Raw genomic sequence first — 15382 nt, 5'->3', positions numbered from 1 at the left:
TTTAAGAATAAACATGGCTACCAAATATTGAAAATTTTTAAAATGATAGCACTGATATACTTTACACGCAGAGAACTAGGTACTAAACTAGAATCTGGGGATCAATCATGTATATTTTCCCCTAGGACGTAAATGTGAAAAGTGGAAAGTTTATCTCTTTCTATTCAACACTAATAGAAAGAGATAGTTACATGAAACTTTTCACTTTTCACGTTTCCGCTCTAAGGAAAAAGTTATATACATGATCACTACCCAGAACTCGACTCACTCTATTCGCAAAGAAAAGGGGATGAGCGAGAGGGAGAATTGCGGCCAACTGTCCTTTTTTGTTGGGCTGCTTTCAGTAATTCAACCTACAGAATTAGGGGCTGCGCACAATGAAAGGAACAGAAAACAGGGCACAGGGAACAGGGAATAGGGAATAAGGAACAGTTTAATATTAACATATGCATTATTCACATGGCATGCAAAATATAGAATAACATTTTATTATTGTTTCTTAACGCTATTTGTTTGTTCGTCTATTCTGTGTTAATGAATTACATATGTTAATGAATTTATATTAATATTGAACTGTTTCCTATTCCTTTTATTGTGTGCAGTTCCTTAGAGTCGCAGTATAAGTATACACAGTAGAGAGATTGAACTTTTTTTGTGGTAATAAATTTTATCCTAGGAATATCCAGGAATATGGCGGCTTGTATGTATGACAAAGAGAAAGATTCTTCTCTCTCTTTCTCTCTTAAGCGTTCGTACAGCCCAGAAGATGGCGGCGAGTCCGTGACCTGGGATCCACTACATCAAAGGTGCCGACGCTCAGTGTCACTACCCTGTATTTATACTAGGGTGCGTTCAGGAATTACGTTTAGGCGTACTAAGGTAACTCTAATGCTATAGTGTACGTAACTATAGCTTAGAGTTACCCAGGTTAAATTTTTGAACGCAGCTCTGTGTTAGAGTTACCTAGGTGTGCTTAGGCATAATTTGAACGCACCCCTGCTGTAATTTAGGACAACAATTGAATACCATTGACCAATCAAAAGTCTGCTAAACAGAGGGAGAACGGTCGTAAAGCAATCCGTCTTTGTCTTCTCGTAACCCGGGCACTAGCATGGGAGTTCACATTCCAGTGTTGTATATAATTCTATGGCTTAGTTTACACCGTAGAAACTCTTGATACGAGTATCAAGCTGGTGCGGACTAAGTGTTAGATACGTTTCTGTTTACATCGACCGTGTTAAATCATATTAGAGATTTTTTCAAGACGTTTTTCAATTTCGATTACGTATAAAATGGTATCAACTTGTATGTATCAAGCAAATCAGACAGCACATTAAGAATGCATTTGATACGCGTATCAACTTAGTCTGATACAAACTGTTCTCGAGTATCGTACTATTTTGATACTCCGTCGTTTACATCGATCGTACTAATGCATTTAGTCCTAATATAATATATACTTAGTATGCGTATCAAATGCTTGGTGTAAACAAGATTTACACGCTGAAACTTAAGACGGTAATCATATGTATATACTAAATATTCACTTGTCTGCCTATGCATATTGAGATTTTACTCGTATATTCGATTTTATGTACAATTAAAATTTTAAAGCAAAAGAATCACTAACAAGAATTCATGGCAAAATCAAAAGTCTGATAATTGCGATCATATCCAAAATCGAACTACACACGGGTCCAGGAGTTTTAATTTTAATACATCTAGGGCAACACTTTATTTCAAAGTATTTAACCTTTTTGCTATGGTGGCGTTGGCCGAATAGCGATTATGAGGTATGGCAGCATAAGCCGCCAGCGTTCCCCTTGGAACGAAGAAGTGCTATGACTCCACTGTTTTAACTCGTTGCATTAAAGATATATAATTTTTCAAGCATAAAAGCAAAACGGGATTTACATAAGTGCAAAATTCTATTTTAAAATGATATTTTATTATTATTTTAAACTTCGTATTTAATGCGCTACAAGCAAAGTTAGTATCAATACGGCTATGCTTGCTATAGCCGACGCTAGTATCTACGAATGTCACATAGATGCCGGCTACAGACAACATTAGGAGCGAAAAGGTTAATGGTTGTGGGAAATAAAGATGACTTTTATTAAAAAATGCCGAGCAGATAGGTTGGCTAAAAACAACATTTATACAAAATGCGTATTGTGAAGTACTCATCAATGTACGTTGTTCCATAGAATAGATTTTTAAATTAAAGTGATAAATAAATATGAACAACTTTGGTAGGTTTTATAAAAACTTACATTGCAAATATAATGACTAACACAAAATTCAACATACACCAATTTCTAAAGAATAATATGATGTTGATCTCCACCCTCGTTATTATTCTTATATACTGAAAGTGTATAAACAACTGCCAGACCATTTTGAATATTGAACTTTTTCTCTAGAGAACACATACCAGTTTCAAAAAAAGTAAAAAAGAAACGTGCGTAGTGTACGTGCTCCATACAAAATATTTATTGAAAAAAATTTTGATCTAATTTGGTCGTATAATTTCACTAATATTTTTTACTACAAAAACAACGACAGCAGAAGGGCCCAGTGGACAGTTGACACCAAATGCTTTTTATGTGTGAATCTAAATAATAAAAAACCGGAACAGGTTTTAAACGTTGTTTTAAAAAAGAACAGGTACACAACAAGTATAATAAAAAAAACATCATTAAGAAAACCAGATGTTACTAATTTATCATATTTACTTGGCGCAAACCGTTTGATATTATTATTTTTGTGGAAAAAAATACAAATGGCATTATAACACCAAATTAGATCAAAATTTTCTTTTTTTAATAAAGTTTTTGTATGGAGCACGTACACTTCGCGTGTATTTTAAACTTTTTTGGAAAAATATAAGTTTTATACATATGTACGTTTTAGTAATTGGACAAATTTAAACTATATATCCATATGTATAAACATACATCTTAATAAATAAACCATGCCTTCTTTTATCCATTGTGACAAATTTTACAAACGCTTATTGTTGTGGCGATCACTGTATCACATTCATTATCAGACGATTAATCTGTATTACAGGACTGTTATATTGGCACTGACAAGAAAACGTAGCAAGTTGTGGAATTATTTCGAGAAGTTGAATCATTCGCTGGTAAAGTGCACGACCTGTAAAGAAGAAATTAAGACACCTAATCCAACAAGACGCACAAAAATAATGAAAGCACACATATTAAATGTACATGGAATATCTCTTGATGATGAGACTGTCACACTACCTGACGACTTAAAACAATATTACTCGGAGTTAACGGGATATAAGGCAAAATGTAATAATTGTGGCAAAGCAGTGTCTTTCTTAACAAATATTGAAAATTTACGAGTACATTTAAGAAGACATTCAATCCTTCCAACAAGAATCCAGAGTCGAAATGAGTAAGTACACAATCAAAAAATTATTAAAATATTATTATAAAATAAATGTAATGATAAAACAATCAGTAGCCAAAGAAAATTGAATAAATAAAAGTTTTTATTGGGGCACTCATATAATATTTATTTGCAATTTTGATCATAAATGTACACGTACACTTGGTGCGTCTTTTACCTTTCTTTGAAAAAGATATGTATGGAGATTTGTACACGATCTAATAATTATGCAAATTTTAACTGTATAGGTATATATTTATATTAAAACATACATATCCTAATAAATAAACTATGTCTCTTTTTCTTTTTTGTGAGAAATTCTACAAACGCTTGAAGGCCATCACTGTATCACATTTAATATTAGACAATATGTATTACAGGACAACACCGACAAAAAAACGCAACAAGTTGTGGAATTATTTCGAGGAATTGAATCCTTCGCTGGTAAAGTGCACGACCTGTAAAAAAGAAATTAAGGTATCTCATCCAACAAACTGCACAAGAATATTTAGAGTACACTTATTAAATGTACACGGAATATTTCTTGATAATGACATTTATACACTACCTGACGACTTAAGGCAATGTTACTCAGAAATACCGGGATATAAGGCAAAATGTAATAATTGCGGCGAAACAGTGTCCTTCTTAAAAGATGTTGGATCTTTACGAAGACATTTAAGAAAACATTCCACAAGAAGCCAGAGTCAAGATGAGTAAGTACACAATCAAAAAATTATTAAAATACGAAAGATTATAAAATACATGTAATGATAAAACAATCAGTAGCTAAAGAAAATTGAGTGAATAAAAGTTTTTATCGGGGCATCCATATAATATTTATATGCAATTTTCATCATAAATGTGCATCTACACCTGGTGCGTTTTTTACCTTTTTTTAAAAAAATATTTAAAGATCTGTAATTACGTAAATTTTAACTATATATCTGTGTAAACATACATCATAATAAGTAAACCATGCCTCTTTATGACCTTTGTGAGAAATTCTACAAACGTTTGTTGATGCAATCGCTGTATCACATTTAGTGTCAGACAATCTGTATTGTAGGACGACACCGACAAAAAAACGCAACAAGTTGTGGAATTATTTCGAGGAATTGAATCCTTTGCTGGTAAAGTGCACGACCTGTAAAAAAGAAATCAAGATATCTCGTCCATCAAACCGTATAACAATATTCAGAGTACATTTAAAGAGACATGGAATATTTCTCGATAATGACATTCGTACACTACCTGACGACTTAAGGCAATGTTACTCAGAATTACCGGGATATAAGGCAAAATGTAATAATTGCGGCAAAACATTGTCCTTCTTAACAGATATTGGATCTTTACGAAGACATTTAAGAAAACATTCCACAAGAATCCAGAGTCAAGATGAGTAAGTATACACAATCAAAAAATTATTAAAATACTAAAGGTTATAAAATAAATGTAATAATAAAACAATCAATAGCTGAAGAAAATTGAATAAATAAAAGTTTTTATTGGGGCATTCATATAATATTTATTTGCAATTATTTTGATCATAAATGTGCACGTACACTTGGTGCGTCTTTTACCTTTCTTTGAAAAAGATATGTTTGGAGATTTGTACACGATCTGATAATTATGCAAATTTTAACTGTATAGGTATATATTCATATTAAAACATACATATATCCTAATAAATAAACTATGTCTCATTTCTATTTTGTGAGAAATTCTACAAACGCTTGAAGGCCATCACTGTACCACATTTAATATCAGACAATCTGTATTACAGAACAACACCGACAAAAAAACGCAACAAGTTGTGGAATTATTTCGAGGAATTGAATCCTTCGCTGGTAAAGTGCACGACCTGTAAGAAAGAAATTAAGGTATCTCATCCAACAAACTGCACAAGAATATTTAGAGCACACTTATTTAAAAAACATGGAATATCTCTTGATAATGACATTCGTACACTACCTGACGACTTAAGGCAATATTACTCGGAGTTACCGGGATATAAGGCAAAATGTAATAATTGCGACGTAACATTGTCCTTCTTAAGAGATGTTGGATCTTTACGAAATCATTTAAGAAGACATTCCACAAGAATCCAGAGTCAAGATAAGTAAGTATACAATCAAAAAATTATTAAAATGCTAGAGATTATAAAATAAATGTAATGATAAAACAATCAGTAACTGAAGAAAATTGAGTAAATAATAGTTTTTATCGGGGCATCTATATAATATTTATATGCAATTTTGATCATAAATGTGCATATACATCTGGTGCGTTTTTTACTTTTTTTAAAAATATGTTTAAAGATCTGTACGCAATCTGATAATTATGCAAATTTTAACTATATATCCGTATAAACATACATTCTAATAAACTAAATGTGTCTTTATGACCTTTGTAAGAAATTCTATAAACGCTTGTTGATGCGATCGCTGCACCACATTTAGTGTCAGACAATCTGTATTGCAGGACGAAACCGACAAAAAAACGCAGCAAGTTATGGAATTATTTCGAGGAATTGAATCCTTCGCTGGTAAAGTGCACGACCTGTAAAAAAGAAGTTAAGATATCTTGTCCATCAAACCATACACCAATATTTAGAGCACATTTAAAGAGACATGGAATATTTATCGATAATGACACTGTCACACTACCTGACGACTTAAGGCAATGTTACTCGAAATTACCGGGATATAAGGCAAAATGTAATAATTGCGGCGAAACAATATCCTTCTTAAAAACTGTTGGACATTTACGAACACATTTAAGAAGGCATTCCACAATAACCCAGAGTCGAGATAAGTAAGTATACAATCAAAAAATTATTAAAATACTAAAGATTATAAAATAAATGTAATGATAAAACAATCAGTGGCCAAAGAAAATTGTGTGAATAAAAGTTTTTATTGGGGCATCCATATAATATCCATATAATATTTATTTTGATCATAAATATGCATGTACATTTGGTGCGTTTTTTTAACTTTTTTAAAAAAATTTGTTCAACGATCTGCACGCAATCTGATAATTATGCAAATTTTAACTATATATTTGTATAAACATTCATTCTAATAAGTAAACCAGGACTTTTTATGACCTTTGTGAGAAATTCTACAAACGCTCGTTGAAGAAATTACTGTACCACATTTAATATCAAATAATATGTATTACAGAACAGTTATGGTACCGAGAAAAACACGCAGCAAGTTTTGGAATTATTTCGAGAAATTGAAACCTTCGCTGGTAAAGTGCACAATCTGTAAAAAAGAAATTAAGGTATCTCATCTAACAGACTACACAAGAATATTTAGAGCACACTTATTTAAAAAACATGGATTATCTCTCGATGATGACACTCTCACACTACCTAACGACTTGAAACAATGTTTCTCGGAATTACCTGGATATAAGGCAAAATGTAATAATTGTGGAAAAGCAGTGTCTTTCTTATCAAGTATAGATAATTTACGAAAACATTTAAGAAGACATTCCAAAAGAATCCAGAGTCGAGATGAGTAAGTACACAATCAAAAATTTATTAAAATACTAAAGATTATAAAATAAATGTAATGACAAAACAATCAATAGATAAAGAAAATTGAGCAAATAAGAGTTTTTATGGGGGCATCCATATAATATTTATTTGCAATTCTGATCATAAATCTCTCTCGTGTCTCTCAAATCAATAATAATTATTTTTTAATTATTTCGCAAATATAATTTAAATAAGTTTGTATCGCTTATTTTCACGGTCTTTTATGCATCATATATAAAGACAATTCCGAAATTTAGATTAGATATTTATTTGTTTGACATTAGTATTGCAGTAATTCGAGGGTCTCAGTCCCTAAATGCTTCGAAACCGATAAAAAAATATGTGTTATTTTTGCTATTCTATAAAGTATAAAATATCTAAAACCCATCAAAATCGGAGAGGGACAGTTCCAAACTTTCCCTTGTTAGAAAATTAAAAATTAAAAAAAAATTAAAAACTTAAAATTTTTCTATACATATATCAACCTTATCGCGATGAAAAAGCTTTTACTCTGCTAAAAGGTGTATAAGTTTTAAATTATGTATTATAAATCTAGGAGCAACATTTTGAATCATCCCCTCTTGCCCCCGGAAAAATTCTGTGGACGCTCTTGAATATGAAAATAAAAATAAGATAATATCAACGCTTAATTCTAATAAATTACTTAAGCATCCTTTAACGAACAATAAAATACATTATATATTTTTGTTACTTCTCTCTCAGTGAGATACTCTTTCGTCGTTTTAATTTCTAAAACTGCATTTACAACAGATATCAGAGCTCTAGCATCCAGTCTTGGCCTTTTTATTTTACGTTTATTATTTTACGTGGGATGGTAACTATAATACAAACAAATAGCTTCCAATTACTCTAGCTCTCAATAAAAATGGAAAAAATTGTAGTTACACAAATAACTAAAAATTATATAAAGATAACAATTAGCTAATATACTTTTAAAATACCGTTCCAAGGTACATCAACCGTCATGTTCCAATTGAAGTACATTGAAATCAATTTCTAATAAAAAATTAGTTAATAGCTTATAGGTTATAAATGAGGTTATAAATAAGTTACTACGTTATTCTACATATTTGACACATTCTTACTAGCCTTGGCTGATAACTATATATCTTTATTATAAAAAATTACAAGAATCACAGTACAAATCTCAATAAATTTACTTTACGTGTCATAAAATACAAAAGTCGAAATAACTTACGTGTAAATAATCGCAACGACACAAAACTACAGATTTAAAGAGATTATCAAATAACTCAACAATTAGTACTATAAACTATCGCCAGATGCGAACACTATTTGATTATGACAGTGTTCCAACGTAGCTACAGCTGTAACCAAGGTACAGCATCTTCCCCTACTTGTAAAAAAAGAGTGATGTCCGTACAAAATATTTCTATTTCAAAAAAAGTTAATGAAATGCGCTGTAATAAAGTGTACGTCCTCCATACAAAATTTTTATTGAAAACAATTTTGACCTAATTTGGTCATATAATTTCATTTGTGTTTCTTGCTACAAAAACAATTATACCCGAAGGTTTGCATCAAGTGAATAAGATAAATTAGTAACATCTGATTTTTTAAATAATGTTTTTTTATTATACTTGTTGTGTACGTGTTCTAAAAAAGAACACGTACACAGCAAATATAATAAAGATCTGAAAAAGAACACGTACACAACAACTGTAATAAAGAAACATCATTAAGGAAATTAGATGTTACTACTAATTTATACTTTTTATAATTTTACTTCGTATTTACTTAATGCAAACTTTCGGGTTTGTTGTAAATATTATAAAGAAATCAGATATTACTGATTTATCATATCTCCTTGACGCAAAAATTCCAATATCATTGTTTTTATAGTTAAAAATACAAATAAAATTATAACATCAAATATTATTAAACAATTTTTGTGAATAATGAGTTTGTATAGAGCACGTACATTTGGTTATCGGCGTTATTTTCCCTTTTTAGAAAAATGTAACTTTTGTAGAACTGTATGTGATCTGGGCATTATGGACTTGTTCGGAATGGATTCCGATCGGAATTATTCCGTTTTCCCTAGAAAAGACAATAGAAATCTAAGAAATAACTGAACAATTCCTATCGAAATCCATTCCAAAAAGTTTCATAATACGTGCCCTGGTAGTAATTAGGAAAATTAAAAATATATATCCTTATAAACATTTAGTCTAATAAAAAGAAACTATATATATATATATATACCTCTCTTTGACCTTTGTGAAAAATTCTATAAGCGCTTTTTAAGGCGCTCACTGTAACACAATTTAGTATCAGAGATCTGTATTACAGGACAGTTATAACGGCACCGAGAAGAAAATACAGCAAGTTGTGGAATTATTTCAAAGAATTGAATTCTTCGCTGATAAAGTGCACGACCTGTAAAAAAAAGATTAAGGTATCTCACCCAGAAAACTGCATAACAATAATGAGAGTACACTTAAGTAGACATGGAATATTTATCCATAATGACACTCACACACTATCTGACGACTTAAAACATTATTACTCGGAGTTACCGAAATATAAGGCAAAATGTAATAATTGTGGCGAAGCAGTGTCTTTTTTAACAAGTATGAGAAATTTACGAGAACATTTAAGAAGAAGACATTTCACAACAATACAGAGTCGTTATAAGTAAGTACACAATCAAAAAATTATTAAAATACTAAAGATCATAAAATAAATGTAATAATAAAACAATCAGTAGCTAAAGAAAATTGAGTGAATAAAAGTTTTTATCGGGGCATCCATATAATATCTATTTGCAATTTTCATCATAAATGTGCATCTACACACCTGGTGCGTTTTTTACCTTTTTTAAAAAAAAAAGTTTAAACTGTACGCAATCTGATATATAATTACGTAAATTTTAACTATATATCTGTGTAAACATACATCATAATAAGTAAATCATGCCTCTTTATAACCTTTGTCAGAAATTCTACAAACGCTTGTTGATGCAATCGCTGTACCACATTTAGTGTCAGACAATCTATATATTACAGGACGGCACAGACAAAAAAACGCAGCAAGTTTTGGAATTATTTCGAGGAATTAAAACCTTCGCTGGTAAAGTGCACAACCTGTAAAAAAAAAATTAAGATACCTTATCCAAAAAGCCGTACAACAATATTCAGAGCACACTTATTAAATGTACATAGAATTTCTCTTGATAATAAGATTTGTACACTACCTGACGACTTAAGGCAATATTACTCGGAGTTATCGGGATATAAAGCAAAATGTAATAATTGTGGCAAAGTAGTGTCTTTCTTCACAAATATTGAAAATTTACGAGATCATTTAAGAAGACATTCCACAAGAATCCAGAGTCGAAATGAGTAAGTACACAATCAAAAAATTATTAAAATACTAAAGATCATAAAATAAACGCAATGACAAAACAATAAATAGATAAAGAAAATTGAGCGAATAAGAGTTTTTATCGGGGCATCCATATATTTATTCGCAATTTTGATCATAAATGTGCATATACGCCTGGTGCGTTTTTTATTTATTTATTTGTTTTAAATATGTTTAAAAATCTGTACGCAATCTGATAATTACGCAAATTTTAACTATATAAACATACATCCTAATAAGTAATTCCTCTTTATGACCTTGTGAGAAATTCTACAAACGCTTGTTGAGGAAATGAACTGTACTACATTTTATATGAAATAATATGTATTACAGAACAGTTATGGTACCGAGAAAAAAACGCAGCAAGTTGTGGACATATTTCGAAAAATTGAAACCTTCGCTGGTAAAGTGCGTAATTTGTAAAATCAAAATTTATATGCCTCATCCATCAAACAGCTCAGCAATAACAATGGGACACTTAAATAAACATGGAATATTCTTCAATAATGACACTTTCGTACTACCTGATGACTTGAGGCAACATTACTCGGAGTTACCGAAATATAAAGCAAAATGTAATGATTGTGGTAAAAAAATGTCTCTTTTAAAAAATATTGTACGTTTACGAAAACATTTAAGAAGACATTCCACAAGAATCTTGAGTCGAGATGAGTAAGTACACAATAAAAAATGATTTTAATATTAAAGATTATTATTAATGCTTATTTGCATATCTGATCATAAATGTGCCTCTCAAATCGTAATAGTGATTATTTTTTAATTATTTTGCAAATATAATTTAAATAAATATGAATCACTTATTTTCACGTTCTATCATGCATCATAGATATAAACTATTCAGAAATTTAGATTAAATATTTATTTGTTTGACATTAGTATTGCAGAAATTTAAAGTAAATATATAAAATGTACAATTTATATACATAGTTCTAATAGATATTTAAATTGAATAGCTTTATTTAATATAATCTATATAGGGCAACTCTCAAATCTGCCATCTACTGATTACGTAGATAAATAATAATTAATAAATTAATAATAATTAATAAAAGTTCCTGTTAGACAACAATCAACCGTTCTTTGTAGTATTTAAATACACGTTGTAGGCCTACAAATGTCAGTATAGTGATATTGTTTATTTGTTATCTTTGAGTTATTATTGTATATGTATGTAGCACCAACCTAATTTCTGACATACAGAACTTTCTATCATTTTAGACCGTTTTAATTGGTGACGCGTATCCGTTTTATGTTTAAACACGTACTCATCACATTAAGACAGCCTCTATTATAAATTATATATTAGGAAAACGTCTCTTTTAGGTGACGTATATAAACAATAAATAAGTGAAACACAACGGATATAATATACAATCAAATTAACGTACAAAATATCATAAGTTTAATTAGTCCACTTTACGATCAGGACAAAATTTTTATAGTCTAATGAAATTGTTCGTGTGAATATATGTATATTTCATCATCTTAACTAAAGCTGGAATAAAACAATTACGTTAAAATAGCGATTCACCCTAACTTAATTTTAAATCATATATCGTGTTTTACTTATCTATTAATTACATATTCAGTCTAGAGATTAATTGCTTGAAATTAGCATTACAGAAATTCGAGGTATAAAACATTCTCTCTTTCTCTCTCTCTCTCTCTATTTTTTTTCTTTCTTCCTCCTACTCATTTTCACTTACAAAAGGAGGGGTGTCAATAAGGCCGTTTTTTGGACCACTTCAGAATCGCTCCAAACTGTGGTATTTTCTTCCTATCGATGTAGCTCACAATCTCCTAGAACCGTTTGCTGTCCGAGCAATTAGAGGCTGAGAACGGGCAACTTAAAATCTCAAAAATCAATGATTTTTTAGGAGGTTGTGAGCTATATCGGTAGGAAGAAAATACCACAGTTTGGAGCGATTCTGACGTGGTCCAAAAAACGGCCTTATTGACACCCCTCCTTTCACTCCATTACGGTTCACGTCAATAAAAACATAATAGCATTAAGTAATACATATACAGTTGTAGTATTTTAATAATTATTACATTTTTCTATTTTTAATCACGACATTTTTCTATACAGACCAAGCACTTCAAGTTTAGCGGATGATAATGTGGGTCCTTCTGCACGCTGTCAAAGTCAAGATGATACATCTGGTTTGCGCGTTCAGTCATTTATTAAAGAAAGGACCGAAAAAACAGGCGCACTTAATGAGTAATTATTCGATTTTCTTATATCACACAATATAATAATGTCTTGATATTTAAATTAATTCTTACTCTTTTGCAAGAAAGTAAGTTAAAACGTTAATATTTTAAATAATGCCATTTCTAATTGCACCGTATTTCAATGCAAATCAAGCATTTCAAGTTTAGCGGATTATATGGATCCTACTGCGAAACGTCAAAGTGGAGAACTATCTGGTTTGCCCGTTTAATCATTTAGAGAAAGAACAGGCGCTCTTAATGAGTAATTATTCGTTTTGCTTATATCATACAATATATATAATAATATCCTAATATTTAAATATTTACTCTTTTGCAAAAGAATAACTTACGACGTTAATGTTTCAAATAATTTCATTTTTAATTACTCTATATTTCTATGCAGACCAGGCACTTTAATTTCAACGGATTATAACACGAATTCTACCGCAGAATGTGAAAGTCAGGAAACAGTTGATTTGGATCCTCAAACATGTGAACAATCGAGAAAGGATACAAGGGCATGTGATGGGTAATTATTTGACATTGTCATGACAAATCTACCATTGGCTCTTTGGTCAGATTAGTCATCAAGACTTTTCGACCATGGCTTTTGGTCTTTTTAAATTAATGTAATTTTGATGATTATATATAATACATTAAAATAGAGTTGCTCCCTAATTTGATTGATATCATATCGGTGTTTCACTTATCTATTATAATCACAAATTCAGTCTAGACATTAATTGATTGACATTAACATTACAGAAATTCGAGGTGTAAAACATTCTCTCTCTATCTCTTTCTTTTTCTTCCTTCTATTTACTCTCACTTACAAAACTTCACTCCATTACGGTTCACCGTCAATAAGTACATAATAGCATTAAGTAATATGTATAGTTGTAGAATTTTAATAATTATTACTTTTTTAAATTTTTAATTACACCACTTTTCTATGCAGACCAAGCACTTCAAGTTTAGCGGATAATAGTATAGATCCTTCTGCAGGCCGTCAAAGTCAAGATACATCTGATTTGCCCATACAATCACTTAAAGAAGCGATAGAAAAAACAGGCGCACTTGATAAGTAATTATTCGTATTGTTTATATCATACAATATAATAATATCTTGATACTTAAATATTTACTCTTTTGCAAAAGAATGATTTATATTGTTGATTTAAATAATTCCATTTCTAATTGCACCGTATTTTAATGCAGACCAAGCACCTTAAGTTCAACGGCTTATATTATTATGGATCTTTCTACAGAAGAATATATTCCTCTGCGTCAAAGTCAAGAACAAGTACCATCTGGTTTACCCGTTCAATCATTTAAAAAAACGGCAGAAAATACAGGAGTACTTGATGAGTAATTATTCGTTTAGTTTACATAGTATAATGTAATGGTATCCAAATTGTTAAATATTGACTTGTCTGCACAAGTATATTTTACAACTGTGATATTTTAAAAATAATTACTCTCTCCTTTTTACTTTTAATCACATTACGTTTCTACACAGACCGAGCACTTCAAGTTCAGTAGATTGTGTTATGGATCCTTCTGCAGAACATCAAAGTGGAGAACAACCTGGTTTGCCTGTTCAATCATTTGAACAAATGACAGGAGAAACTAGCGCACTTCATTCGTGTATTGATGTTATTATACAATTTAATAAATACCCAACTAGTTAAATATTGATTTTTCTACACAAATATATAACGTACAAGTGTGAAAATTTTTATTGTCGTACTTTTTTACTTTTAATCACATCACATTTCTATGCAGACACTTCAACTTTAGCGAATTATAGTGTGGATCCTTCTGCAGAACGTCAATGTCAAGAATACCGTGTTTGCCTGTTTACTCATACAAATAACAGTAAAAAGAATAGTCGCACTTGATGAGTAATTATACGTTTTGCTTATATCATACAATAAAATGATATCACCCATCTAATATTTAAATATTTACTTTTTTCAAAGATAATTTATAACTGTAATATTTTAAAAAATTTAATTTGACTACTTTTTAAACATACATTAAAAATATTGTTTTTCTTTATTGGCAATATACACGACTATAACATTTTAAATTTTAGCGTAATTAAAACGTTTAATAATGTATGTTTTATTTTTAATCATGCCGTATTCAAATTTACAGAAATGTTTCAAGTTATTGAAAATTAAGGGTCTCTTTTTTACGGATTTCGATTTTATTGTGTCACATAGCATTAAAGTCAGAAATTATCTGTATTCAAGAAAAACCGTACGTAGGCATCGCTTAAACAACCAAGAGAATAAAAAAGCGTTTTTAATGAGTAATTATTTGCTTTGCTTTTAACATTATGCAACTTATTCTATATAAAATTATTGTTTTTCTTTCCAATAATAACAATAAATTTAAAAATTATTTTGATATACAGGGTGTTGCAAGTCAGGTTAATAAAACTACAAAGTCTTATAGGAAATTGAATGTGGAGCAAAAAAGTTTCCATAAACATAGGTCCGAAAACGTTTCTCGCAGAGTTCATCGAAAGACGTACGAACGAAGCGCAAAGAGTGAAAAGGGGATAACGATCGAGGAGGCTGCTCGTCAAAAGAAGAAGTATTCTATAGCCCAGCCATCGAGGATGCTACGTAAGATAAGAAAAAATTTTATTCAACAATTTATCCATAGTATATGCAGTTATTATTAGTGTTAATGGGAGTCAACATAAAACTTTAAACGCAGTTTTCTCGAAACAGTGTTTTAAAAATCGGTACCAGAAAT

The 15382-nt window shown here is 30.4% G+C and overlaps 1 protein-coding gene across 6 annotated transcripts; it reads left to right on the top strand.

Moving 5' to 3' along the window:
- Positions 1-1156: 1156 nt before the first annotated feature.
- LOC139809617 (uncharacterized) lies at positions 1157-14352 on the top strand. 6 transcript variants are annotated; one of them, XM_071772633.1, is made up of 15 exons: positions 1157-1305; positions 3073-3426; positions 3801-4136; positions 4490-4822; positions 5207-5542; positions 5905-6237; positions 6609-6950; positions 9305-9649; positions 10003-10356; positions 10712-11050; positions 12489-12620; positions 13017-13142; positions 13572-13697; positions 13832-13981; positions 14133-14352. In XM_071772633.1, exons 2-15 carry the CDS (start codon positions 3209-3211, stop codon positions 14302-14304), a joined length of 3642 nt encoding a protein of 1213 aa, XP_071628734.1. In that variant the 5' UTR covers positions 1157-1305; positions 3073-3208; the 3' UTR covers positions 14305-14352. The 6 variants fall into 6 exon arrangements, 5 of the variants coding, with proteins under 5 accessions (XP_071628734.1, XP_071628733.1, XP_071628735.1 ...); XM_071772632.1 differs by having other exon boundaries at positions 1160-1518; XM_071772634.1 differs by having other exon boundaries at positions 1162-1295.
- Positions 14353-15382: the final 1030 nt, after the last annotated feature.

Source organism: Temnothorax longispinosus, chromosome 3 (genome assembly GCF_030848805.1).
Source record: "Temnothorax longispinosus isolate EJ_2023e chromosome 3, Tlon_JGU_v1, whole genome shotgun sequence".
Classification (NCBI taxonomy): Eukaryota; Metazoa; Arthropoda; class Insecta; order Hymenoptera; family Formicidae; genus Temnothorax; species Temnothorax longispinosus.
This window is presented reverse-complemented; position numbering and strand designations above follow the sequence as displayed.

Coding starts and splice junctions, on each gene's coding strand:
- LOC139809617 (XM_071772631.1), top strand. CDS start 2,166: ATGCGTATTGTGAAGTACTCATCAAT. Junction 5,543..5,904: donor AGAATCCAGAGTCAAGATAA/GTAAGTATACAA, acceptor TCTGTATTGCAG/GACGAAACCGACAAAAAAAC. Junction 13,982..14,132: donor AATACAGGAGTACTTGATGA/GTAATTATTCGT, acceptor GTTTCTACACAG/ACCGAGCACTTCAAGTTCAG.